Genomic DNA, 24,552 nt, shown 5'->3' with positions numbered 1-24,552 from the left:
TGAAAAAAACAAAACAAAACACCAAACCAGGATTGGATGCTAATCATTGCCATGGTGATGCGGTGTGGGAGCATCAACAAAAACAGCTGCTGACTCAAAAAACAAAACAAAACATCACCTGGGGTCTAATGGAGGTTTTTACAGGTTAGTTCACAGCGTGAAACGGTTAAACACGTGATTAACAGGCGGCCGCTTTGTCGTCTAGACTGTGTTGACCTCCAGATTTCAAAATCCGACACCTGAGGCCCAACCTCGAGGTAATTACAGCAGCAGGAGATGATGCAAGGAGTGATGAGGAGATGAGTCAGTGAGGTGTTTTTAAAATAGAGAGATGCCTCTGTGGATCTATTCCGTATCCTGGACTGAGAGGTGTAAACAGCAGGGATCAGCTTTCATCAGAACCCGACAGGTTAACGGAACTCCACTTTCTGGGAAAGGGAAGCCCGCCCAAACCACAAGACAGACCAGGTCCAGACCTCAGAGCTTTTTACGGGGCTTATTTTGCTCTTTTACAGCACCAGCCATCTGGCTTCAAACATGCAGCCTGCTCCTGTTGGGCAGCAGTTAAATCGCTTTTTCTCGCTGCAAACACACCACTGATGTCTGACAGCGGGCTGTTCTAACGGCCTCGACAAGTCAGATTCAATCAATCAGCGTTTTAATGTGAAACCACACTTGCACCAGACTACAAGTACCTCAAAACTGCTGCAACTTGTCAGAATTTTGGTTTTAAACATACAAAAATTGAGAAAACTGTCTCGACTATCGAGCCCCTGGCCAGTGTGTACCTCAAGACGTGACAGTCTGATGGTAAACAACACCAACACTGATCTTGTGCTCCACACTCAGCTAATGCGGCCACTACCTGCACTGCTAATCGAGCTAACTGGCTGATGGCAGCTATAGTTGCAGTCAGCAGTCACTCTGGTGTTACGCTGTCCCCTATTTGTTTTGAATAAGAAGTGTACAGGTGGCTAAGTCTTACATATTGTACCTTTAAGGGGCAGAACTCATAAAGGAAAGCTGAGTGTTTCATGTTCAGCGAGAGGGACGACTGGCAACCTAACTCCTCTACATCCAGATGTAGCAGCTGTTCAGCCCCAGAGGACAGATGTTATGTGAGACTGCTTTAACAGATCGCTGAAAAGAGAAATAAACCTTTCCCACATGTAATTCTTAAAAGCATGAGGGGGAAATAAGGTTTTAATGATGTCGACCTGTGGATGTAAATCAGCCTTTAGTCAGATCACATGAAAATCACTGAAATTGATAACAGGCTGCACAAAAAAGTTACACATGATGATTGAACTCTTGAATAAATAATTAAAAATGTTATTTGTGCTTTTATAGAGTCAAAACTATTTAAAAACAAAGTGTATTTTAACTTGTTCTGTAGTTCAGGTCAATGATACAGGTATTATGAGTTAACAATGCTTGTTTAATAAAAGGTCAAATGTTATTTTCAGATTTAAAAAAATAACTCTTAAGAGTTAAGAGTTTCACCATAAACTGTCAGACAAACTAATTCAGACAAGTTGTTGGATTAAGTGAGAAAATCTGAAACTACAACAGTCACATGTTACTCTGAACTCATTCTGCTGCAGCTGAAACCATGTTTCATGATGAGAAGAAGTCAAACTCACCCTCTGACAGATGAAACTCCACCACACACTGTCTGAGCTCCAGCTACTGTGAGACTGCAGAGCAACAATCCACCGTTCATTGATTCACACTGCGACTGAACACAGATCAGTTCCTGCTGCTGCGTTTCAGCTCCTCATCTCACAAACCAGCCTCAAGTCCTCATTCTGTGACCCTGAGAGAAGCAGGACCTCCAGTGGACATGATGTGTAACTGCTGCTGATCACTCAAACCATCAGCTCATGTCGCTTTTTAATAATATATATAGTAAGGTTTGTGTCACAGGAAGTATTTATACTTTTAGAGATAAAGACTCTTCAAAAAGACATTTTATTAAATGCAATGTAAGAAATACAAATATAAAAAGTAGTTACCTTCCACTCAGAAAACATAAAGCTTTTTCCCCACACATATAAAATCCTGAGTTTTAAGATTGTCAGTCAATCTTTGGTTCACAAAACATTTTGGTAAATTTTCCATTTCTAATCTAATGATAAGCACATTTGATGTGCCCACAATTGGAATCTTAAGCCATAATTTATCTCATTAGAGATAAAACAACAACATAAACATTGATTTTCCAGACGAGTTATTCACAAGTTATTAATAGTTTGATCATTATTTACATTCATTTCTCATTTCTCGACAGAAAAAAAAAAATCACAAGTACATTTAAGCACTTGATGCAAATGCTTCATCCTGATGCAGCAGTGAAGTTGAGTAAGATATTACATGTTACAAAATACTTGTGTCTAATGTCACAATAAACAGAGGAGTGATTTACAGCCCAAAGATCAGGGTGGAAACAAATCACATTAAAAAAAGAGCTTACAATTCATGTACATATAAAAAAAAAACACACAACATGTAAAAATAAGTATGATCTTGTTCTTCATGAGCTGGAACAGACATGTTATCTCTGTTGTACTGTAAGATGGATCTTAAACAGGTTGGTCAGTGTCAGTTATTTCACCACGTCACAATGTCTTGCAAGTTATTCTGTCACTGAATCATTGACTATTGTTAAAACAGTTGTCGATTAATTCCTTTTTTTGAGGTCGAGACTTTTGAGGAGGCCTTTTCTTCCTTTCTTCCAGTAGACATCCGTAGTCTTACCTGCTCGATCTCGTGCTGCGCTGAAGGTGTTTTCATCCTTCAGATAATAAACAAGACATGCGTCAGTTTCTAAATCTCTCTGAATGAATGTAATGAGAATGAACACGCTGATGAATACATGATGGTCCGTGAAGAGTTCAATGACTCACATTTGTCTTCATTAATAAGTATAATTTTCAGTTGTGGAAAGTCAAAACAGAGTGAAGACTGAATCATGTTGAAAAGAAGCAATAAAAAAATAAATGTGTACATGTAAAAATGTATAAACTGTCTCACTCAGACGGTTGTGTGTTCGCTCCTGTTGGTGAGGACGAGACTTTTGGAGAGTCGCTTTCTTTCTTTTTTCCAGGAGTCATCCTTCTTATCAGCTCGTTCACTTTCTGCATTAAAGGTGTTTGGTTCCTTCTGATCAAAACAAGACATACGACAGTTTCTAAATTACTCTGGTAGTCAGAAAACTGAAACATCTTCATACCTAAATGACTGAAAAGGTTGATTGTTACTAAAAACATTATGTTAGTTACGTACGTAAATTATGTCAGTTAACTACAATACATGGTGAGATGTTCACAGAATGAAACTGCTTGGCTTGGTTTAGGAAAAGATCATATTTTGGGTTAAAGACAAGTATATTATGTTATGCACTCAACGTAAGTTTTGTGTAAGTTTGGTGAGGTTCTGGAAAAGATCCTCGTCTGGGTTCAAATAAGAACATTCGTACATAAAATTAGAAAATACACACAGAACTTTACTGAGTCCCATGACTCCCTCCTTTGCTCCCTTTAATATTTCTATGGCCACAAACGCACACGTCAGTCGTTTTAACCTCCACGAAATCAAGCAACGGTTTTGTTTTCTTGGGTGAAGCTGTGTTGGACGGAGTGAAGACGGACACAAACATTTCACAAATAAGCAATAATTTAATCAATGAATTGTCTTACTCTTCAGTGTTTTTGTTTGGTTTTTTTGGGGTCTTCCTCCCCTCTGGGTCTCTGAGGGACAAACTGAACAAACATTTATAATTTATTTGTTCATCTTTCGCTCTGAAAAGATCTCAAACAATAAAAGAAAAATATGTTTAATAAAATATTAACAGTGAGTCAAAGGTATCAAAACAAGGTAAAAGTTACCTGTTCCAGGGTTTTCGTATCAGCAGGACTGTGATGATTACTGCAACACAACCAACGGCCACTACAGAGAACACTATGATAATAATAGTAATCGAGGAGGAACCTTTGGGAATAAAAGAAAATGAGTGATATTAACCCAGAATCCTCATAAAACCCATAAAGTAAACTAAAGACATGAGTTTAAAGTTGTCATCATTCTATAAATCAGCATGTGTGGAAGTGTTTCTCACCTTCAGCAGACTGTTTGACTTCAGCAGGAATGATCCTGACCTCCTGTTTCTGAGCAGCAGAGAGCACTCGCACTGCACAGATTGGGCAAAATGAGATTAGAGTCTTTACATTTCCATGTTGAGCACAAGTGATTCACTTCTATGCATTTTGTTATAAATGCATAAAGGTTCTTACTATAGACTCTGAGGCAGGTATTTCCAATGAAAGCACCGTCGGGGTAGGTGTTGAACACACAGCGATAGCAGCCTTCATCTTCCTCCGTCACATTCTTGATAACTATGGAGCAGTTCTGCACTCCGTTGTTTTTAATCTCCACTTTTCCTTGAAAATCAGCATTCACCCTTTGACCAAAGTACTTGTTGAAGGTAGCGACATTATCCTCCCCCTCAGGTAAAACTTTCTGCCACGTGATCTGGAGAATTTCTTTAGATTTCAGCAGCTGGCAGCTTAAACAAGCCTCGTCTCCCACGGCTGTAGTCACATCCTGCTCTGTTTGTATCAGAGCTGTCAGACCTGCAGGAGAGGAGAGTTTCACAGGTGAGGCTTCAAACTGTCTCCATCTTTCTCATTTCACGTCTCAATCCGAGATGTAAACTGAGGAGGCACACACAAAGTAAGAGGAGTCCAGGCAACAGGCGTTTTCCAAAATGGGCCCTTCTCATATTTCTTTATTTTGTGCCACATGTCCTCCTGCCTGTAACCGGAAATCAATCACAGCGCGCCACTTTGACAGAAGTCCTAAAAATAGTGAAGAGAGAGTCGCGAGGATGGAGGAGGTTCTAATTAAATCCGTGGATGTCATACAATTTTTTTTTACATGCTGTGCTGTATCATGGATCATGGAACCATCTGATTTTGCAGCACCACTGTCTTTTTTAGTGGCCACGTGGGAGAAATAGAGATGTTAGACAAATTAGAAGACTCATGTTCTCAAGGGGAAATTGAAATAGTGATATTTTACCTTTATAAATAATAAAATATAATCTTAACACCCTGTTCAAGCTCACTTTCTGGCCAGAACTATAAGAAAAAAAAACAAAAAACAAAAAACTCTGTTCAAGTGCTTGTGGATGCACCAATTTTGTTTGTTGGTCAAGCGTGAAAATGTGGTGACTTAAACGGATAAACATTAACTTAAAATAAAGCCAAAAATACAAACCCAGTGATGAATTATTTCTTTGCAAAATAAATAAGGCTATAATATAAATACAAGCATTTTATCAAATGCAAAAATACATTCAAACTAACCGCGTAAGGTCAACCGCGGAAAACTAACCGCGGAAAATGCGCCTAATGACGCAACCGGAATAAACCAATACACGGAGGAGCCACAGCTGTTCTGTCACTGCTGTATAAAATGTGAGAAACATGTTACTCTGTCATCTTTCTTTTACCTTCGTGAAAGACTCCCAACACACACAGCAGATGAACGAGTCCTCGGTGCTCCATCGCTGCTGTACTGAACCGCCAACATTCAAATCTCCCCGCTGTCACTGCGGGCTGCGTCACGCTGGTGTCCAAAGGTGATCTCCGGGTAAGCTGATCCCCGGGGGTGTCACATAAACACGAATTCACCGAAACATGAAGCAACCAGACCCAAGGAACAAGCATGTAGGCTTAACTTATTATCACATGAGAACTAAAGACTGTTATTTATAAGAAATGATTAATTTACTGTTAGAAATGTGATTTAAACAGCGTGTGACGCCTGGAGCACCCTACCCCACCACAGTGGTACATCCCGACCAATCAGGGAGAAGTACATGGACATTTGAATTAAATTATAACAGATTTAACAGTTAACTGTTATTTAACAGTTTAAGATTAATGTGTCAAATTTTTGGTTTTGAACACGCAACACACAGATGAAGATTCTTCAAACAGACATTTTATTAAAACACATGTAAGAATACAAATACCACATGTAGCTACCTTCCACACAGAAAACATGAAGCTTTTTCCAGACATACAAACAAACATTGATTTTTGCTATGACTCATTCACACGTTATTAATACTGTTTCATCATTATTCACATTCAGTATCGACAGTCGTGTAATTTCCGATCTTGCATCATTCGTTAGAATTTATTTGTATCCTTATATTCAAAGATATGAAAAGAAGCAGCAGCAAATTTTACACATTTCATTCGTAAATAAAAAGAATATTCAACAGATACATTAAAGCACAGGATGCAAATGCTTCATCCGGATGCAGCAGTGAAGTTATTACATGTTACAAATACTAAGTCACAAAGAAAGAAGTGCATTAACAAACCAAACATCAGGATGGAAACAAATGACATGAAAACAGGATTTACATTTAATGTAGATATATAAAAATACATAACATGTAAACAATTTAAAAGTACAGTCTTGTTCTTCATGAGCTGGAACAGACACCAACAGAACCATCAGGGTCAGTTCTTTCACCACATCTGTCTTCATTCTGACACTAACGTCTTGTGAGTTATTCTGTCACTGAATCATTGACTATTGTTAAAACAGTTGTCGATTAATTCCTTTTTTTGAGGTCGAGACTTTTGAGGAGGCCTTTTCTTCCTTTCTTCCAGTAGACATCCGTAGTCTTGCCTGCTCGATCTCGTGCTGCGCTGAAGGTGTTTTCATCCTTCAGATAATAAACAAGACATGCGTCAGTTTCTAAATCTCTCTGAATGAATGTAATGAGAATGAACACGCTGATGAATACATGATGGTCCGTGAAGAGTTCAATGACTCACATTTGTCTTCATTAATAAGTATAATTTTCAGTTATGGAAAGTCAAAACAGAGTGAAGACTGAATCATGTTGAAAAGAAGCAGTAAATAATACATTTGTACAAGTAAAAATTCATAAACTGTCTCACTCAGACGGTTGTGTGTTCGTTCCTGTTGGTGAGGACGAGACTTTTGGAGAGTCGCTTTCTTTCTTTTTTCCAGGAGTCATCCTTCTTATCAGCTCGTTCACTCTCTGCATTAAAGGTGTTTGGTTCCTTCTGATCAAAACAAGACATACGACAGTTTCTAAATTACTCTGGTAGTCAGAAAACTGAAACATCTTCATACCTAAATGACTGAAAAGGTTGATTGTTACTAAAAACATTATGTTAGTTACGTACGTAAATTATGTCAGTTAACTACAATACATGGTGAGATGTTCACAGAATGAAACTGCTTGGCTTGGTTTAGGAAAAGATCATATTTTGGGTTAAAGACAAGAATATTATGTTATGCACTCAACGTAAGTTTTGTGTAAGTTTGGTGAGGTTCTGGAAAAGATCCTCGTCTGGGTTCAAATAAGAACATTCGTACATAAAATTAGAAAATACACACAGAACTTTACTGAGTCCCATGACTCCCTCCTTTGCTCCCTTTAATATTTCTATGGCCACAAACGCACACGTCAGTCGTTTTAACCTCCACGAAATCAAGCAACGGTTTTGTTTTCTTGGGTGAAGCTGTGTTGGACGGAGTGAAGACGGACACAAACATTTAACAAATAAGCAATAATTTAATAAATGAATCGTCTTACTCTTCAGTGTTTTTGTTTGGTTTTTTTGGGGTCTTCCTCCCCTCTGGGTCTCTGAGGGACAAACTGAACAAATGAAGAAAAGTCAGCGGCTGAACAAACATTTATAATTTATTTGTTCATCTTTCGCTCTGAAAAGATCTCAAACAATAAAAGAAAAATATATTTAATAAAATATTAACAGTGAGTCAAAGGTATCAAAACAAGGTAAAAGTTACCTGTTCCAGGGTTTTCGTATCAGCAGGACTGTGATGATTACTGCAACACAACCAACGGCCACTACAGAGAATACTATGATGATAATAGTAATCGAGGAGGAACCTTTGAGAGCAGAGGAATTTTTTTATTTAGACCATAAAACCTATAAAATAAAAAAGAAGCAATGAAGTTGTCATCATTCTATAAATCAGCATGTGTGGAAGTGTTTCTCACCTTCAGCAGACTGTTTGACTTCAGCAGGAATGATCCTGACCTCCTCTTTCTGAGCAGCAGAGAGCACTCGCACTGCACATCTAACCTCTGTGTCCATGTCATGGAGACGAGTCAGCACAGCTGTAGAGGTGACGGTGACTGTACCGTTGGTGTTGGGTACATGAACAGAGCTGGTTTCAGAAAAGTAGACGTCATCTCTCGGGAAAGTTAATGTGACTGTGGGAGCAGGTCGACCTGTGGCCGAGCAGGACACCACTGTCTCCTCAGAGCCTGATGCTCCCACATGGAGAACGGGTTCATGCAGCTCTGAACACAAAGATATTTAAAAAGATCACATTCATGATGTCGTAGCAAAAACATCAATATATGACTTAATACTTTCTGTCCTGACTGTTTGTGTGGTGAGATGAACATAATATTGACTTTACCGTAGACTTGGAGGCAGGTTGTAGCATTTAGATCATCACCAGGATGAATGTTGAACAAACAGAGATAACAGCCTTCATCTTCCTCCGTGACGTTTCTGATGAAGATGGAGCTGTTCTGCAGTCCAACATCTGTAAACCCTATTTTATCTTTAAAGGCAGGATTCACTCTTAGACCATATTTTTTGTGGTAAGAAATAAGATTCTTCATCCCCTTGATTAAAATCTTCCACCATATGACCTTAACAACATCTTCATGTTGCAGCAGCTGACAGTTTAAGAGGACTTCATCTCCTACAGCTGCGATCACAGTCTGCTGTGTTCGTATCAGATCTGTCAGACCTGCAGGAAGAGAAAGTTTCAGAGGTGAGGCTTCAATGTTTGTGCTCACTGGCCAGAGTGAAGAACAATGGAAATACATTTTTCCCTTTATAAATAATCTGTTACATAAAATGGTCAACATAACCTGTGTGAACCTGCTTGTGGACACATTGTTCTTCTGCACTTCAGGTACCAGAAATGTGTTCTATCTAAATATCAAACATCATCATCTGTGTTGACAAAGTTTCCTAGAATTCTCTCAGTTTCCTAAAGTCGCCTAAAACTGTTTAGGTGTGAATTAGCCCTGAAAAAGAAAAAGAGTCCCAGCACATAGTTTGAGGCATCAAAGATCTGATAACGTTAATGGATTTCTATTGAAAAGAGAAACAAAACTCGAAACAAAAGTCAATTACAGAGTTCAGTAAAGTACTGTTGTTGAAGTTTGGTGCTGCTCTGAGCATTATTTGTGGCTTTTTGATGGTGGTTTCTTGTTGGAGGCACAGACTGCAGTGTATTGTTATCTTGCTGTCTTTTCTGAGGATGCAAAAGCTACATATGCTAGCGGTCTGAAACTTGATTTCTCGAGGGGGGGTCTTACTCAGTGTCACAGTGTGTTAGACCATGGATTAAATTTACACCAGAATATCCCTTTAAGAATTAAATCTAGAAATATACACAGACTGAATCATTGTGACATTGCGGCGACAACAACTGCTACTTCAGAGTAGAAAATGGCCCATAATTTGCAGTGTGGAGATGTTGTCATGGTAAGAAAATGGTGAGGACCCAGAGCCAGCCCTAGGCTAGGCTGTATAGGTGAATGCTAAGGGCACTGTCATCCATTGGGGGTGCTGCAAATGGGGGGAGAAAAACACTTAAAATAAAAAATTACTATTTCTTTCTTTTTTTGTTTACCATTGCTAATACTGCTAATGTTTCAAAATATTATATAAGCCCACAGCAACATAACTTGATAGCAAAGACTTTTAGATAATGGAGAGGCCTTTTTTCTTTGTTCTGGATCGCTGCACTGTACGGTGCTTACAAATGTATATATACATAAATTAATTTCACTGCATTTTACTGCTTTTTGCACTCTGGTTAGACTGAATTGCTTTGCAATGACGATAAAGTTAAATGAATCTCATTGTATTTTCATTATTAGTCTATATCAGTCTTATATATAGCGCACACCAAGCATTGGTCGTTTATATATTTTATGAAAATATAACATCCAGTGGTCACATTAACTTCTATTCTCACTTTGGATGCACTTTTAACATATTTCACCACCACCCCAATGACACAGCATCAGGACTAAAGGCTGCACCAACAGACCCTGCTGACTGGCCATCTCTTCTAAATGACAAAGTAAGATAAGAGTTAGTTCAGAGAGGACCGGTTTATCACTTGTTTCTTTCTTCAGTTTGCATTTGGTGTGATATTTTTAACTTAAGAAAAATAAATCTTGAATATCTACATTCAGTGTGTGAAAATTGATTGTGAATTGACTGTGATGCAAGGGGGAACCAAATTGGTCAGGTTGGCCACTGTGAGGACCTGAATGGAGTTTCAGAGATGAGAAGATGAAAATAAAAGCAAACTTGAAAAAGGAATAAAACTGAGGAAGTTCATGTTCACAATATTATTTATTAATCATAACACAAAGGTGAGACATTGCATTCATTTTCTCACCTTGTGAAGTTTACCTCACTGCTCACAGTATTAGCACTTATCTATGTGCAGTACAGCAGTGAGAGCAATGTCCAATTTTTCCAGAATTATAGAAGTATCCATATTTATGACATTTTATATGAAATGTTTGATACATTTCACCAATGTGTAACATGTCAATTCTGTGTGTGATCACTGCTGATTGAAGGTTTGACACACTTAAGTCATCACACTGTTCCATTTTTACAGTTACCACAATCTTAATGTTGTGCAGTTTTATTCCACTGAGTCTGAGGCGTCTCTCTCAGTGTTTTTCACTGGAAGAAACTCTACATGCTCTAACACACCTCCTGGTTCTCTTCCACAGCTTCCTGTGATGTGACAGGGAATATAAAAGCTGACTTTTTTAGGCTTTTTTCTTTGCAGAATATAAATGATCATTGTAAGAAAAATGCAAAGCTATTTCTGGAATCCAAATGCAGCGCAATGACGCACATTAACACAGAACAACTTAAGAGTAACAGCTGCGATTTTGGTTCAACAGAAATGACACAAACGTGTAAAAAAAAAAAAAAAGAAGAAAAGAAAAGAAAAGAAAAAGAAAAAAATGTTTGAAGCACACATTACTTTATCATCTTTTGCTTACCTTTCTGAAAGACTCCCAACGTACAGAAGAAAAGTAGTAATGCTCTGAGTGCCATCTCCTCCTTCTGCTTCTTCTTCTTCTCTAATCTAATGGCACGTGACAACCAACATGTTCATCTGTGAACACAGATAATCTGTTATCAATTATTTTGCACATTATTCCATCAAATTCCGGTATGAACACTCCTGTTCTCACAAGTCAACTCTGGCTCTTTGGATCGATCAGTGAATATTGGTATGGAGTTTTAACAGTTATTTTACAAATATATTTTAACCAAGAGCCAAGTATTACCGTCATTCTTTTAATCCATTCAGGATTCCGGTCCACAAGTTGTATGTCCACATGCGGTCCTAGAAATATTCATGAAGGGACTTTTCCCAAAACATGTCGTGTCCAAAGGTGACTTCCTGGTAAGGTTTACCCAGAGACTGTCACATAAACACCTATTCACCGAAACATGAAGCAACGAAAGCCAAGGAACAAACCTGTAGGCTTAACTTATTATTTAAATGATAACTAAAAGCTGTGATTTAATTAGAAATGACTCATTTGCTGTAAAAAAAAAAAAAAAAAAAAGAAAGAAAGAAAAGAAAAGAAAAGAAAAGAAAAAGTGATATAAGCAGCTTGATACACCTGGCTCACCCAACCCCTAATGATGTGTGGATCGATACTGAAATACTCCAGATCTTTATGCTCTAAATTCAATTCTCCAATCAATATATCGATACTTTTGATACTTCGGTCATTTAATATGATGTGTATCATAAACAGAAACACAGTGGAAAGTAACTAAACTATTGAAATCCTGTCTAAATGATACGCGGTTGTTGGGAACTACTTTTTCTTCCGCCTGGGTAAGTGCGTAATGCGTAAGCGCAGCGTCACGCCTCTCAGAAGACAGTCAGTCCCAGTCTGTAGATACAATAACAGAGAGCAAACGGCGTCATATGTGCAGCTATTTCAGCCCCACAAACAACCAAGACGTGGTTTGTGATGTTTGTGGAAAAACGGTATGGAGTTGTGGCAACACAACAAACCTTGTATACAACTCAGGCTTTCAACAAAAAGCTGCGTGAGTTCAGTTTGAAGTAACAATATGTGTATCACTGAGATAATCTCACATAGGCAAAAAAGCCTAGATTTATTCAGGTAAAGTTTCCTAAAGTATTGATTATTTAAAGTGGATTACGTAGACCAGGTGTCATTTAATTATACAGAGCAATTGCAATAAAACAGTCATGGTGAACTTAGAAAAATATATACTAGAAAAGACCTGCTGACTCGGTGGATGCGCCGGCATGTCCAAACCAGATTTAGGGTAAAGAATGTCCGCCACGCTTTTTCGTGAACCTTGCCGTCAGGTTTGCTTTGTGTCTGGTCCAGGAGGAAATGGTAAAAACGGGCTTTTGTCACGAAAGTGTCCAAGCAGCAAGTTTGGTTGCTGAGGAACTGGGGAAGTTGTGTGAGGGACGCCTGCGGTGATATAGACAACGACAGAGACGGCGAGTTTTGAGAGTTGACAGATTTGTGACTGTTGTGACAAAGAACTTTGTGGATTTCAAAAACTTATGCACAAATTTAGCAAACAACAATTTATATTTGCATTATAACTAATGCAATTGGTTCGTTCAACATATTTGTGGTTTTCACAGTAAAAAATCTAACTTTTTCCTACTTTGATTTTCTGAAGTTTTTTGTGATTTTAGGTCCATACTGTTAATACAGTATGTCAAAATGAAAAGTAACTGTACAGTCACACATGTGAGGTTGTGCTGAAAATAATGACACCAAACAAAGCAAGGTAAAGAGTTTTTAAGGTAAAATATAATGGTAAAATCAAAAGTACTCAAAAACAGCCAATTATATCCCTGATGTCCCACCTTCAAACACAGCCTCATTTGGCCATCCATGAAAAAGCTACTTTACCTCCCACTATTCTATAGGAATACATGCTTCCTATGAGCAACGCACTAGTTCTGTAAATGGTCTTTAAATTTCAGTCAATTATGCTCTCATGCACTTACTGTCACTGAATGCCATGAAAGTTAAACATTGAGGGATATAAACAACTGACTCCAACCTTTTTTAACTTGCTTCTCACCAGACAGGGGTCCTGTGCAGCCTGTCCATAAGGTTTTCCCCAAGACACAACATGGCATCCCAAGAGGGCATTCAATGAGTCATAGTACAGAGACTCAGTAGAGACTCTGCATTTTGTTATGCCTGCCACCATTTTTCCCGTCCAAATGCCCTGTCCTCTGTATTCAGAACAGAAACTGGCTTCTCCAACTGGGAGTAAGCTTTGTGTAAAGACAGTGGCTTTAAAGACTACTCCAAATCAGAGCACCAACGAGCAAAAGCATTAGACATGAATGAATTTGTAAGAGTGTTCAGTTCCTGTCACAAAAACCGAAGAATAATGCTGTTTTACAAGAGCAAAATGTACAGTAGTCACCCACATGGAACTTTGTGTATGTTTGTGTGAGAGAGAGTTTTGAACTGACAGTATTTGTGAAAAAGTAAAAAGGTTTTAAAAAACGAATAAAATGCAGGATTTTCTCACATGCTGTGTTTGAAAGTATTTTGCCTATGTACAGTAAAAATGCATGTAAATTGGTAAGGAGATTTTACTGTGTAAGCTGTTTTAAATTACATTCAAGTGTTTGAAAATGTTGTGACTGGTGAAATATAAACACCTTACCAAAACCGAGGATTGTGTGCAAGGATGTTGGACGAATACTTGGCCTCTCTATGAATATTGTGGCCCCTTAGTCAAAAAATAAAATCCTAGATCCGCCACTGCAAAGTGGTACATCTGGACTAATCAGGGAGAAGTACATGGTATTGATTTAAAGATTCTTCACATTACAAGTCTTAGGGCAGAGGGCAGATCACTTGCACAATACAAGGTGTAATTAGAAAGGAAACATAACCCAGGGCAAGAGAAACATTGTAGAGAAACAAAAAAAAATCACAGTTTAATTAGATGTGCAAAATGTACAAATATACAGAAAAATCTGAAAATGTATTAATTCAAACAATCTCGATTAAAATACCATCATTACAAAAAAAGTCAGTTCCCTCCATCCTCCCTTCCACACGCACTTACACCCAGTCAGGACTGCTCATTCGACCCTAACCCTAACCCTAAAAAGAAAATACATTGCAATATATTGTATATCTTAATATAGTATTTATGTCTGCACTTTTTAATTATTCATTTTTCCATGTAAACACATGCTGCTGTTTAAATTTTTTTATTCTGCACTATTCTGAGTCATTGAAATGAAATTTCGTTCCCTTTGCACAGTAAAGTGGAATGTGAATGACAATAAAACAAAGTCAAATTTAAACTTTATATATACGAAAAGCTCTAGAGTAGATGATGATCCAGGTCATCATTTTGGAATAAGACAAAAAAATGCTTCACATGGCACCTTGATAGATCCTATATTTGAGTAAACATCTGTTAATTCAGCTCCAGGACGCAGTTTTCAAGTTCAGCTGCCTGACCACCTCAGTCTTGTACTGTAGGATCCTGTTTCACTAAATCATTGACTATTGTAAAAACAGCTGTTGGTTAATTCCTATTAAGGACAAAACCTCCTTGGGTGCTTCACACTTTTCATTTTTCCAGTAGACATCCGTGTTCTTGTCTTAGCTCGTTCTCTTCCTGCATTAAAGGTATTTTCATCCTTCAAATAAAAACAAGACATTTTTCAGTTTCGACATAACTGCAGCAACTAAACAGTGGCAGTTAGAAAAGTAAGCAGACAGAAAAATAAAGTAAGACATCAGTTAACTCCTAAGTCTCTCTAAACAAATGTTATGTGAACGAACACACTGACAATTGGCTTCATTAACAAATACAATTTTAGGTGTGGAAAGCCAAAACAGAGTGAATACTAAATAATTTTGAAAAAAGGGATAAAAAAACATATACATGTAAAAATGAATGAATTATCTTACTCAGTTTTTCTGTTTGGTTTTTGTGGTGTCTTGATCTCCTCTGGGTCTCTGAGGGACGAACTGAAAGAACTGAAGAAAAGTCAGGACTGAAGAAATATTTATACATATTTTTATTTAAAAGGTTTTGTCTGAAAAGATCTTGATTACTAATCAAAATATTAATTGTGAGTAAGAGGTACAACAGGACAGTTGAAAGTTCAGTTGAAAGTTAAAAGTTACCTGTTCCATAGTATTCGTATCAGCAGGACTGGCATGATTACTGCAACACAACCAATGACCAGTCCAGGGACCAGTATAAGAATAATAATCCAAGAGGAACCTTTGAGAACAAAGGAAAATTAGAGATATAAACCCAGAATCCTCATTAAACCCATAAAATAAAAAAAATAAAAACACAAGTGAAGAAGTGTTTCTCACCTTCAGCAGACTGTTTGACTTCAGCAGGAATGATCCTGACCTCCTCTTTCTGAGCAGCAGAGAGCACTCGCACTGCACATCTAACCTCTGTGTCCATGTCATGGAGACGAGTCAGCACAGCTGTAGAGGTGACGGTGACTGTACCGTTGGTGTTGTTCACACTGACGGAGCTGGTTTTAGAAAAGTGGACTTTGCGTTTCAGGACAGTTAATGTGACTGTGGGAGCAGGTCGACCTGTGGCCGAGCAGGACACCACTGTCTCCTCAGAGCCTGATGCTCCCACATGGAGAACAGGTTCATGCAGCTCTGAAGAGGCAGATTGAGCAAAATGAGATTAGAGTAATAATTACATTTTCATGGTGAGCTTCCATGCATTTTGTTGTACTTAAATGTTCTTACCGTACACTTGGAGGCAGGTTGTACCAATGAGGGCACCTGCACGGTAGGAGCTGAACACACAGCGATAGCAGCCTTCATCCAGCTCTGTTGTGTTCTTGATAGACATGGAAAAGTTCTGCAGTGCACTCTCTTGAATCTCCACTTTTCCTTGATAATCAGCATTCACCCTTCGACCAAAGTACTTGTTGAAGGTAGCGACATTATCCTCCCCCTCAGGTAAAACTTTCTGCTGCGTGATCTGGAGAATTTCTTTAGATTTCAGCAGCTGGCAGCTTAAACAAGCCTCGTCTCCCACGGCTGTAGTCACATCCTGCTCTGTTTGTATCAGAGCAGTCAGACCTGCAGGAGAGGAGAGTTTCACAGGTGAGGCTTCAAACTGTCTCCCCTCTTTCTATAATTTCACGTCTCAATCCCTCACATGAGATGTAAGCAGAGGTCCTTAACATGCTCCTTGAGGAACGAGGACAGAGGAGGTTCATCAAAGGAGCCACAAGGGAGGATGCTCAGGTTAGTCCTTTGCAGAAGTCTTGACATAAAAACTGGAATATACAAAATAACGTGGGAGCAGGGTGTTGCTCTGTATTGTACATATACACAGGAACTAACAATAAAGCCAAAATAAAAACCCAGAGACAAACTGTGATTTTTTTTAATTGCAAGATAAATTATGCTATATGACATAAATATAATCATTCAAATCATCAAATGCAAAAGTACATTCAAACTAACTGCGTAAAATCACCCGTGTAATGGCGCACCTGGACTAAACCAATCACATTCAAGAAACGTAAACAAGTCCAGCTGCCTAAGGTACAACATTTAGATTTACCCTGACCTGGATGACTGAGAACCTTCATCATCACTCTCTGTTCAACATCACTTTCTAGCTAGAAATATACTCCTAACAAATGATAATAAAAAAAAAACAGACAGACAAACAAACAAGGATGTGGATCGATTTATTATTATTATTATTATTATTATTATTATTATTATTATTACAGCAAAAATGCGGTGCGTAATGTATAAATGACGCAGCTGGAATAAACCAATACATTCAGGACTCACAGCTGTACTGTCAGTGGGCAAGTTCACGATCAAGCGCTGCCTAAATCATGATGCATGCTGGTTAAAATGTGTCAACGATGACCTGGATTGGAGTGGTTTCTGCGCCGCATCCGATGTCACATGACCTTAAATTTTTGTGGGAGCAAAGCGGCTGCAGAGCTGTTGCGCAGTTCCTCTCCAGGTACTGCGCGACCCTAGACCCACCTTCATGACGTCAGGATTTTGTCCTAATTGGCTAACTGCTCAGTTCAGTCGCCCTACTTGTGGTGATGATGGAGAAGTGTTTAACTGCTGTGTCCAGTGTTATCTGTACTATCAAATGTATTTTATTAATCTTGAATAATGTTGCTATAAGAAAATTCCCTCAGCACAAGTTTTGATGGAAAACTATCTTGAACATCTCAGATTGAATAATTTCCCAAGTCGACTAATATGAGAAAAAGGCCAGCAAAGTTCCCATAGCTTCAGGTAAGAAAGCTAATCACCGTTGTTGTTGATTTTCCAAACATTAATGGAATTTCATTTTCCTCCACTTCTAGAAAGCAAACACCACACGCTCAGCCAAACACGGGAAGAGAGAGGGTCCGACTTCAGAGTTCAGAGTTCAATTTGAACACGCCGAATTAAATAGAGATTATGTCACGTACAGATGTATGAAATGTGTGAAGCATTTTACCGTATCATCTTTGTCTTACCTTTGCTAAAGAGTCCCAACACGCACAGCAGATGAACGACTCGGTGCTTCATCTCTGCTACAGACTGCATACTGTATTAACCGCCAACGTTTGAATCTCCTGGCAACGTCACGCAGGTGTCCACAGGTGGCTACCATGTAAGCTGATCCCCGAGGGTGTAACATAAACACATATTCACCGAAACATGAAGCAACCAGACCCAAGGAACAAGCCTGTAGGCCAATCTTATTATTAAATCATAACTAAAGACTGTGATTTAATAAGACATGATTAATTTACTGTTAAATGTGATTTAAACAGCGCGTGACGCCTGGAGCACCCTACCCCATCACAGTGGCACAGTCCGACCAATCAGGGAGAAGTACACAGATATTTGATTAAAAACAGATTTTTCAAACCTGTCCACACAATAAATGACACTTTATTTCTTCAGGTTCAACAAATAAAAATCACGATGAAGTAATAAAAAGTAATATTCATACATGACAGGTGAGAATCTCTGACATGATCTCATATCATGATGGTGGATCAACAGTCCTGGATGTAAAAAATGAACACCAGATATGTAATATGACTGAGTACATTTACTCAACTGCTGAACCTCAGTACAAAGTTGAGGTGCTTGTACATTACTTGAAAACTTTCCATTTTCTGCTCCCTCAGACTTGAACTACTCTCAGCTTTGGGTATTAAATATCCGACTTTTTACTCCACTACATTCTTTGATAGCTTTAGTTACTCTTTACTTTGCAGATTACCTGCTGCATCAGAACCAAAGGAGAACACTTTAAAGTTTGTGGTTCTGATAATCAGATAAATACTGAATATCTGCTCCAGGTATATAATCATTGACCCAGAGTTTACAGTACATACATTTAAATATGTGTATAATTTTCTTTTACTTTTGATACATTTAATATATGGCACTTTAAGACTTTTGCTCAAGTTTGATATTTGGGTAACTGGACATGTTCAGTCCTCCCTCCCTCAGACAGCTTCAACTCTTCTTCTTCTGTCAGACAGGCAGGACCTCCAGTGGACATCCTGTGTGACTGCAGCACGTGTTCAACACACTGCTGGGATCACTTCAACTTATTACTACAAGCAATATTAATATTTGTATTAATTATTAGAAGACTAGTTATTAATGGTCAGTGTCTTGTGACCCTGAACGTCTCCTCAAAAACTGAGTTACACATGAGGATTAATTCATGATCTGATGAATCTAATGACGACTGAGCACAATTTTTATTACAGTTTGATCACATATTTACATTTTTAATTGACACATTGAAGACGATGCTTTCAGGTGGTCCTTTGTAGCTCGTTGTAGAAAGTTAAAAACAGCATGAAGACAAAATCATATTGAGAAAAAGCAAAAAAATATATATTCAAGTAAAAATGTATAAACTATATACAAATATAAGTATATATACTGTAATAATAAGTGTGTTCTTGTCTTCTTTTTTTTTACTATATCTTAACCTTTCTTACACCTCACAGCCACGAGAGTCAGGTAACCATCAGTTATTATATCATCATCATATTAAAAATGCTACAAGACACTTGTTATTGTGTAAAGTCACATTAAAACAGAGAAGTGAAGTCAGCACACCAAATGTTTCAGTGATCATCCACAGGTCTGTTTCAGGCCAGTTTTACTTCTGTCACCAGTCTTGTGAGTCACTTTGTGTCACCAAATAGTTGTCGCCGAGCGCCGGTCGATGATTCTGTGCTGTCACTTCCTTTACTTTTCTCAGGTGTCATCCATCGCCTTGACTGCTGGTCAGCTTGATGCATCAAAGGTGTTTCAGTCCTTCAGTTAAAAACAACATATGAGTCAATTTCATCAGTCTGAAGCAACAAAAACTTTTACAAGTGAGAATCAATAAAGGATCTTACTCTGGAGTTTGTTCAGTTCTTTTTAGTGGTGTGTTGATCTTCTCAGAGTCTCTTTGTCTTGGACTAAAGAATGCAGAAAAGTCAGTGGTGAATCTTTTACTTACTGGTTTGGTTGAAAAGATCATTAAGTTAATGAGACAAATGTTAAGTTGAGTTAAGAATCACCTGTTCCTCTGTCTTCGTATCAGCAGGACTGTGATGACTGCTGCTGCAACACAACAGAAGACCAGCACCACAGACAGTGTAGTGATGATGATGAAACATGTGATCTCAATCCCAGAATCCTCATGGAAACCTGTCAGATAAACAGAAGACATGAGTTTAAAGTTGTCATCATTCTATAAATCAGCATGTGTGGAAGTGTTTCTCACCTTCAGCAGACTGTTTGACTTCAGCAGGAATGATCCTGACCTCCTCTTTCTGAGCAGCAGAGAGCACTCGCACTGCACATCTAACCTCTGTGTCCATGTCATGGAGACGAGTCAGCACAGCTGTAGAGGTGACGGTGACTGTACCGTTGGTGTTGTTCACACTGACGGAGCTGTTTCCAGGAAAGTGGCCGTCGCCTCTCCGGACAGTTAATGTGACTGTGGGAGCAGGTCGACCTGTGGCCGAGCAGGACACCACTGTCTCCTCAGAGCCTGATGCTCCCACATGGAGAACGGGTCCATGCAGCTCTGAACACAAAGATATCACATGAACTAAATGTTGTCAGTGGTGAGGATGAAGACACAATGCAGCAGCGTGCTTTGTGTGAAGGTGGTTGGTTCTTACCGTAGACTTGGAGGCAGGTTGTACCAGTGAGAGAACCTTCAGGGTCGGCGTTGAACAAACAGAGATAGCAGCCTTCATCTTCCTCTGTCACGTTTCTGATGAAGATGGAGCTGCTCTGCAGTCCAACATCTGTAAACCCTATTTTATCTTTCAACGCAGGATTAACATCTTGACCATATTTTTTGTGGTAAGAAATAAGATTCTTCATCCCCTTGATTAAAATCTTCCACCATATGACCTGAACAACATCTTCATGTTGCAGCAGCTGACAGTTTAAGAGGACTTCATCTCCTACAGCTGCGATCACAGTCTGCTGTGTTCGTATCAGATCTGTCAGACCTGCAGGAAGAGAAAGTTTCAGAGGTGAGGCTTCAATGTTTGTGTTCACTGGCCAGAGTGAAGAACAATGGAAATATATTTTTCCCTTTATAAATAATCTGTTACATAAAAGTGTCACATTGTTCTTCAGATACCAGAAATGTGTTCTATCTAAATATCAAACATCATCATCTGTGTTGACAAAGCTTCCTTGAATTCTCTCTCAGTTTCCTAAACTCGTCTAAAACCGAGTCTGAGTTTAGGAGTGATTTATCTCTGAGAGAGGAAGAGACTCTTGTGAGCAGACGTGGTCGAACACTTTGCTTTCAAAATCTATTTTAAAAGCTGTGATTGGTTGATTAAGAAAATAATTTTAAATGCACTTTGTGATAATGGGAATAGAATCAACCGTTACATTGGCCTTAAGATTTAATAACTAGTAATATCTACAGACTGAATCACTGTGACGTCGCCATGACAACAACAGCTACTTCAGAGTAGAAAACTTGACCATGAGTTGCAGTGAGGAGACGTTGTCATGGCAACAAAATGATGAGGACAAATGGAGTTATGGAGACGAGCAGATGAAAACTAATGCAAACTTTAAAAAGATGCACTTTGTGGTTTTGAAGAAGGGAATAAAACTCAGAGAGTTCATATTAACAATATTAATATGGTAATAATACAAACTCAGAGAGTTAATATTAACAATCTGAGTTTGTATCATTAATACAATTAATAATACAAACTCAGACATGATTTTTGACTTATCTGATATATTTTCAGACAAGTCTTTTAAAAAGGTCGAGGTCACCACTGAGAAGACTTCACAGCTAGTTCAAAAGTGAAAGTTTTATTTCTTCAGTCAGGCTCCAAGATGGCGACTCATAGATTTACCACTTGTCTTCTATTATGATGTAAAGGAAGCGTTTTTATTAGCAGCTCACATGGTTAAATATTTATGACATTTAATATGAAAAATGAGATACACTGAACCTGCCAGTGTAATATGTTAATTATTTGTGCTGATTGAGGGTTTGACACACTCAAGTCATCACATTTTTATATTTTTACAGTTACCACAATCTTAGTGTTGTGCAGTTTCACAGAGCACAATCACAGTTACTGTACTGCTGATAAATACTGTGCAGGAGTTACAATGTCTCGTTTTAAATTCTCTGTCACATTTTACTGTGAACTTTTGAAGAAGCAACATGAGAGAAATAAGGTGCCAGTGCAGTCATTCCCTCTCACACACCTCAGCCTGCAGCCTGCAGCTCCAGATACCAGATACGCCCCTTTAACGCACCAGTGTAATAATAATAATAATAATAATAATAATAATAATAATAATAATAATGAAACACCAGCAAATTCACGGGTCTCACATGCGCGACTAAATGTAAACTTCAGCTGTCTCAAATGTTGGTCTCAGTCTGGAGCTCTGTTTGTCTGTGTGTCTCTATGTTTGTCACCAGAAGAAACTCTGAACTCTCCGCCTGCTCCTCCTCCACAGCTTCCTTCCGTGACAGCGAATATCAAAACTTACTTTTTAGGGCATTTTTTCTTTGCAAAATTTAAATTATCATTGTACGAACAATGTATTTTTGGGGAATTAAAACGCAGTCCTGAAGAACATTATCAAAAAAAAACGAGTCCCAGTTTAACTTTCGGTTCAACAGAAATTACGAAAAACTTTTACTTACCTTTCTGAAAGACTCCGAGCAAACTACAGAAAAGTAGCAGCGCTCCGAGTCCCATCTCGGTCAACAACATCTCATGTTAGACATTTTCTGTACAGCACATGGCGAGAGACGACTTCTTCTTTTCTTCCCCGACTTCGTCTTTCTCTATACCGACAGATGCCAGGGCGTGATCTGCAGACCACTTCCGTGTTCATATTCTGTAGTTTAATGGCGGATCACAACCCCCAAAGAAAAAAACAATACATAAACAAACAGAAAACAAAACAAATGAAAATAAAATATCAGTTTTATCAGTCTTGTGCAAAAGTTTTAGGCAGGTGCAGAAATAAAAATGGAAGTTTGTTAATAGTTTATTTTCATCCATCAACAAAGCGCAGTGGATGAACAGAAGAGAAATCTAAATCAAATCAATATTTTTTTCACTCTTCGCCTTCAAATCAGCATCAATTCTTCTGCGTACACTTGCACAGTTTTTGAAGGAACTCGGCTGGTAGGTTGTTCCAGACATTTACCAAAGGGGACTTTCATTATATCGTCATCATTTCATTTCAGTGCTCTTTCAGCAGTTTCTTCTGCTTTACTACATTACTCTACTCCTTACCAATAAGCAAGGCACTCTTGGTCACACGCTGTTTGCTTGAATATCTACAGAAAGCAGGAACAGTATAAACAATGTTCTGGGGACATTTTTTCCCCCTCTAATAATTCTGAGTTTGTATCATTACCTCATTGACATTCCTCTAATATAGGACATCCATTATTGATATTCATTGTAGTTGCAGTCACCTGGAATCATCTTTTGCATAATTCAGTTTATTTAAAAATAAGTACAAAAAGAAGCTGCCGCAAATGTTCATACACTTAATGTAAATTAGTACAAATACAAAATACTAGGACGCATCAAACAGAGAAATGATCAGCCCGATAATAAATGTTCAGAACGCTGAACTGCTGCACCTGTGTAGAGTGACTGCAACAGTGTAGACATGAGCCACACACCTTATCACAGGTGTGGACAAGATTGAAAAGTCTGATCACAGCGGTGGAACATCGAGTCTTCACCCACTGCAAGAGTCACGTAACCATCGGTTATAATATCAGCTGAAAAGAATCCATATTGTGCATCCCTAAAAAATACAGGAAGGTAATTCTTAGTCTGGATGCAACAGTGACCTGGTGTAAAAAAATATATTAAAGATGTTACAAAACACTTGTTAGTGCGTCACAAGAAACAGAGTGAGGTGAAGTCAGCGAGCCAAATGCCAACAGTCTTGTGGGTCATTTTGTGTCACCAAATAGTTGTCACGGAGGGCCAGGTGACGGTTCTGGGCTGTCACTTCCTTTACTTTTCTCAGGAGATTGTTGCCTTAAGTTCTTGTTATCTTGCATCAAATGTGTGTTGGTCCTTCAGTGAAAAACAACACATGAGTCAATTTCATCAGTCTGAAGCAACAAAAACATTTACAAGTGAGAAGTCAATAAAGGATCTTACTCGTCAGTGTCTTCAGTTGTTTTTAGTGGTGTGTTGATCTTCTCAGAGTCTCCTTGTGTCCGACTGAAGGATGAAGAAAAGTCAATGTTGAACAAACATATATAAATATTTTGCTTACTGGTGTGGTTGAAAAGATCGAGTCAGTCATCACAAATGAGACAAATGATGAGCTGAAAGTTAAGAATCACCTGTTCCTCTGTCTTCGTATCAGCAGGACTGTGATGACTGCTGCTGCAACACAACAGAAGACCAGCACCACAGACAGTGTAGTGATGATGGTGATATGTGTGATCTCAATCCCAGAATCCTCATGGAAACCTGTCAGATAAACAGAAGAAATGAGTTTAAAGTTGTCATCATTCTATAAATCAGCATGTGTGGAAGTGTTTCTCACCTTCAGCAGACTGTTTGACTTCAGCAGGAATGATCCTGACCTCCTCTTTCTGAGCAGCAGAGAGCACTCGCACTGCACATCTAACCTCTGTGTCCATGTCATGGAGACGAGTCAGCACAGCTGTAGAGGTGACGGTGACTGTACCGTTGGTGTTGTTCACACTGACGGAGCTGTTTCCAGGAAAGTGGCCGTCGCCTCTCCGGACAGTTAATGTGACTGTGGGAGCAGGTCGACCTGTGGCCGAGCAGGACACCACTGTCTCCTCAGAGCCTGAT

At 38.6% G+C, this 24,552-nt stretch overlaps 4 protein-coding genes and 1 long non-coding RNA gene across 8 annotated transcripts; 1 reads left to right on the top strand and 4 right to left on the bottom strand.

The window, feature by feature from the left end:
• Nucleotides 1-6: 6 nt before the first annotated feature.
• Nucleotides 7-2,291, top strand: LOC119014931. Its single transcript, XR_005073117.1, has 2 exons — nt 7-1,118; nt 1,605-2,291. It is a non-coding gene; the product is annotated as an uncharacterized LOC119014931 (long non-coding RNA).
• LOC119014929 (T-cell immunoreceptor with Ig and ITIM domains-like) lies at nt 1,956-5,638 on the bottom strand. Its single transcript, XM_037090380.1, has 7 exons — nt 5,513-5,638; nt 4,293-4,631; nt 4,118-4,189; nt 3,888-3,990; nt 3,699-3,761; nt 3,034-3,162; nt 1,956-2,794 (listed from the first exon to the last, which is right to left on the bottom strand). Exons 1-7 carry the CDS (start codon nt 5,565-5,567, stop codon nt 2,665-2,667), a joined length of 891 nt encoding a protein of 296 aa, XP_036946275.1. The 5' UTR covers nt 5,568-5,638; the 3' UTR covers nt 1,956-2,664.
• Nucleotides 5,639-5,984: 346 nt separating this feature from the next.
• On the bottom strand, nt 5,985-11,688 carry LOC119014922 (OX-2 membrane glycoprotein-like). Its single transcript, XM_037090369.1, has 8 exons — nt 11,435-11,688; nt 11,144-11,259; nt 8,506-8,844; nt 8,078-8,383; nt 7,864-7,966; nt 7,649-7,711; nt 6,984-7,112; nt 5,985-6,745 (listed from the first exon to the last, which is right to left on the bottom strand). The coding sequence occupies exons 2-8, from the start codon at nt 11,196-11,198 to the stop codon at nt 6,616-6,618; spliced, it is 1,125 nt and encodes a 374-aa protein (XP_036946264.1). The 5' UTR covers nt 11,199-11,259; nt 11,435-11,688; the 3' UTR covers nt 5,985-6,615.
• A 2,408-nt stretch (nt 11,689-14,096) lies between these two features.
• Nucleotides 14,097-17,790, bottom strand: LOC119014928 (OX-2 membrane glycoprotein-like). Of its 4 annotated transcripts, XM_037090377.1 has the most exons (7): nt 17,692-17,760; nt 16,347-16,467; nt 15,929-16,267; nt 15,530-15,835; nt 15,332-15,431; nt 15,113-15,181; nt 14,097-14,838 (listed from the first exon to the last, which is right to left on the bottom strand). In XM_037090377.1, the coding sequence occupies exons 2-7, from the start codon at nt 16,405-16,407 to the stop codon at nt 14,769-14,771; spliced, it is 945 nt and encodes a 314-aa protein (XP_036946272.1). In that variant the 5' UTR covers nt 16,408-16,467; nt 17,692-17,760; the 3' UTR covers nt 14,097-14,768. The 4 variants fall into 4 exon arrangements, with proteins under 4 accessions (XP_036946272.1, XP_036946274.1, XP_036946271.1 ...); XM_037090379.1 differs by lacking the exon at nt 16,347-16,467 and having other exon boundaries at nt 15,113-15,198; nt 17,692-17,790; XM_037090376.1 differs by lacking the exon at nt 16,347-16,467 and having other exon boundaries at nt 17,692-17,790.
• A 405-nt stretch (nt 17,791-18,195) lies between these two features.
• On the bottom strand, nt 18,196-22,581 carry LOC119014924 (OX-2 membrane glycoprotein-like). Its single transcript, XM_037090372.1, has 6 exons — nt 22,392-22,581; nt 20,368-20,706; nt 19,965-20,270; nt 19,759-19,888; nt 19,594-19,656; nt 18,196-19,507 (listed from the first exon to the last, which is right to left on the bottom strand). Exons 1-6 carry the CDS (start codon nt 22,459-22,461, stop codon nt 19,375-19,377), a joined length of 1,041 nt encoding a protein of 346 aa, XP_036946267.1. The 5' UTR covers nt 22,462-22,581; the 3' UTR covers nt 18,196-19,374.
• Nucleotides 22,582-24,552: the final 1,971 nt, after the last annotated feature.

This window comes from Acanthopagrus latus, chromosome 24 (assembly GCF_904848185.1).
Source record: "Acanthopagrus latus isolate v.2019 chromosome 24, fAcaLat1.1, whole genome shotgun sequence".
NCBI lineage: Eukaryota > Metazoa > Chordata > Actinopteri > Spariformes > Sparidae > Acanthopagrus > Acanthopagrus latus.
The sequence above is the reverse complement of the archived record's forward strand: the minus strand, read 5'-3'. Positions and strand labels throughout refer to the sequence as shown.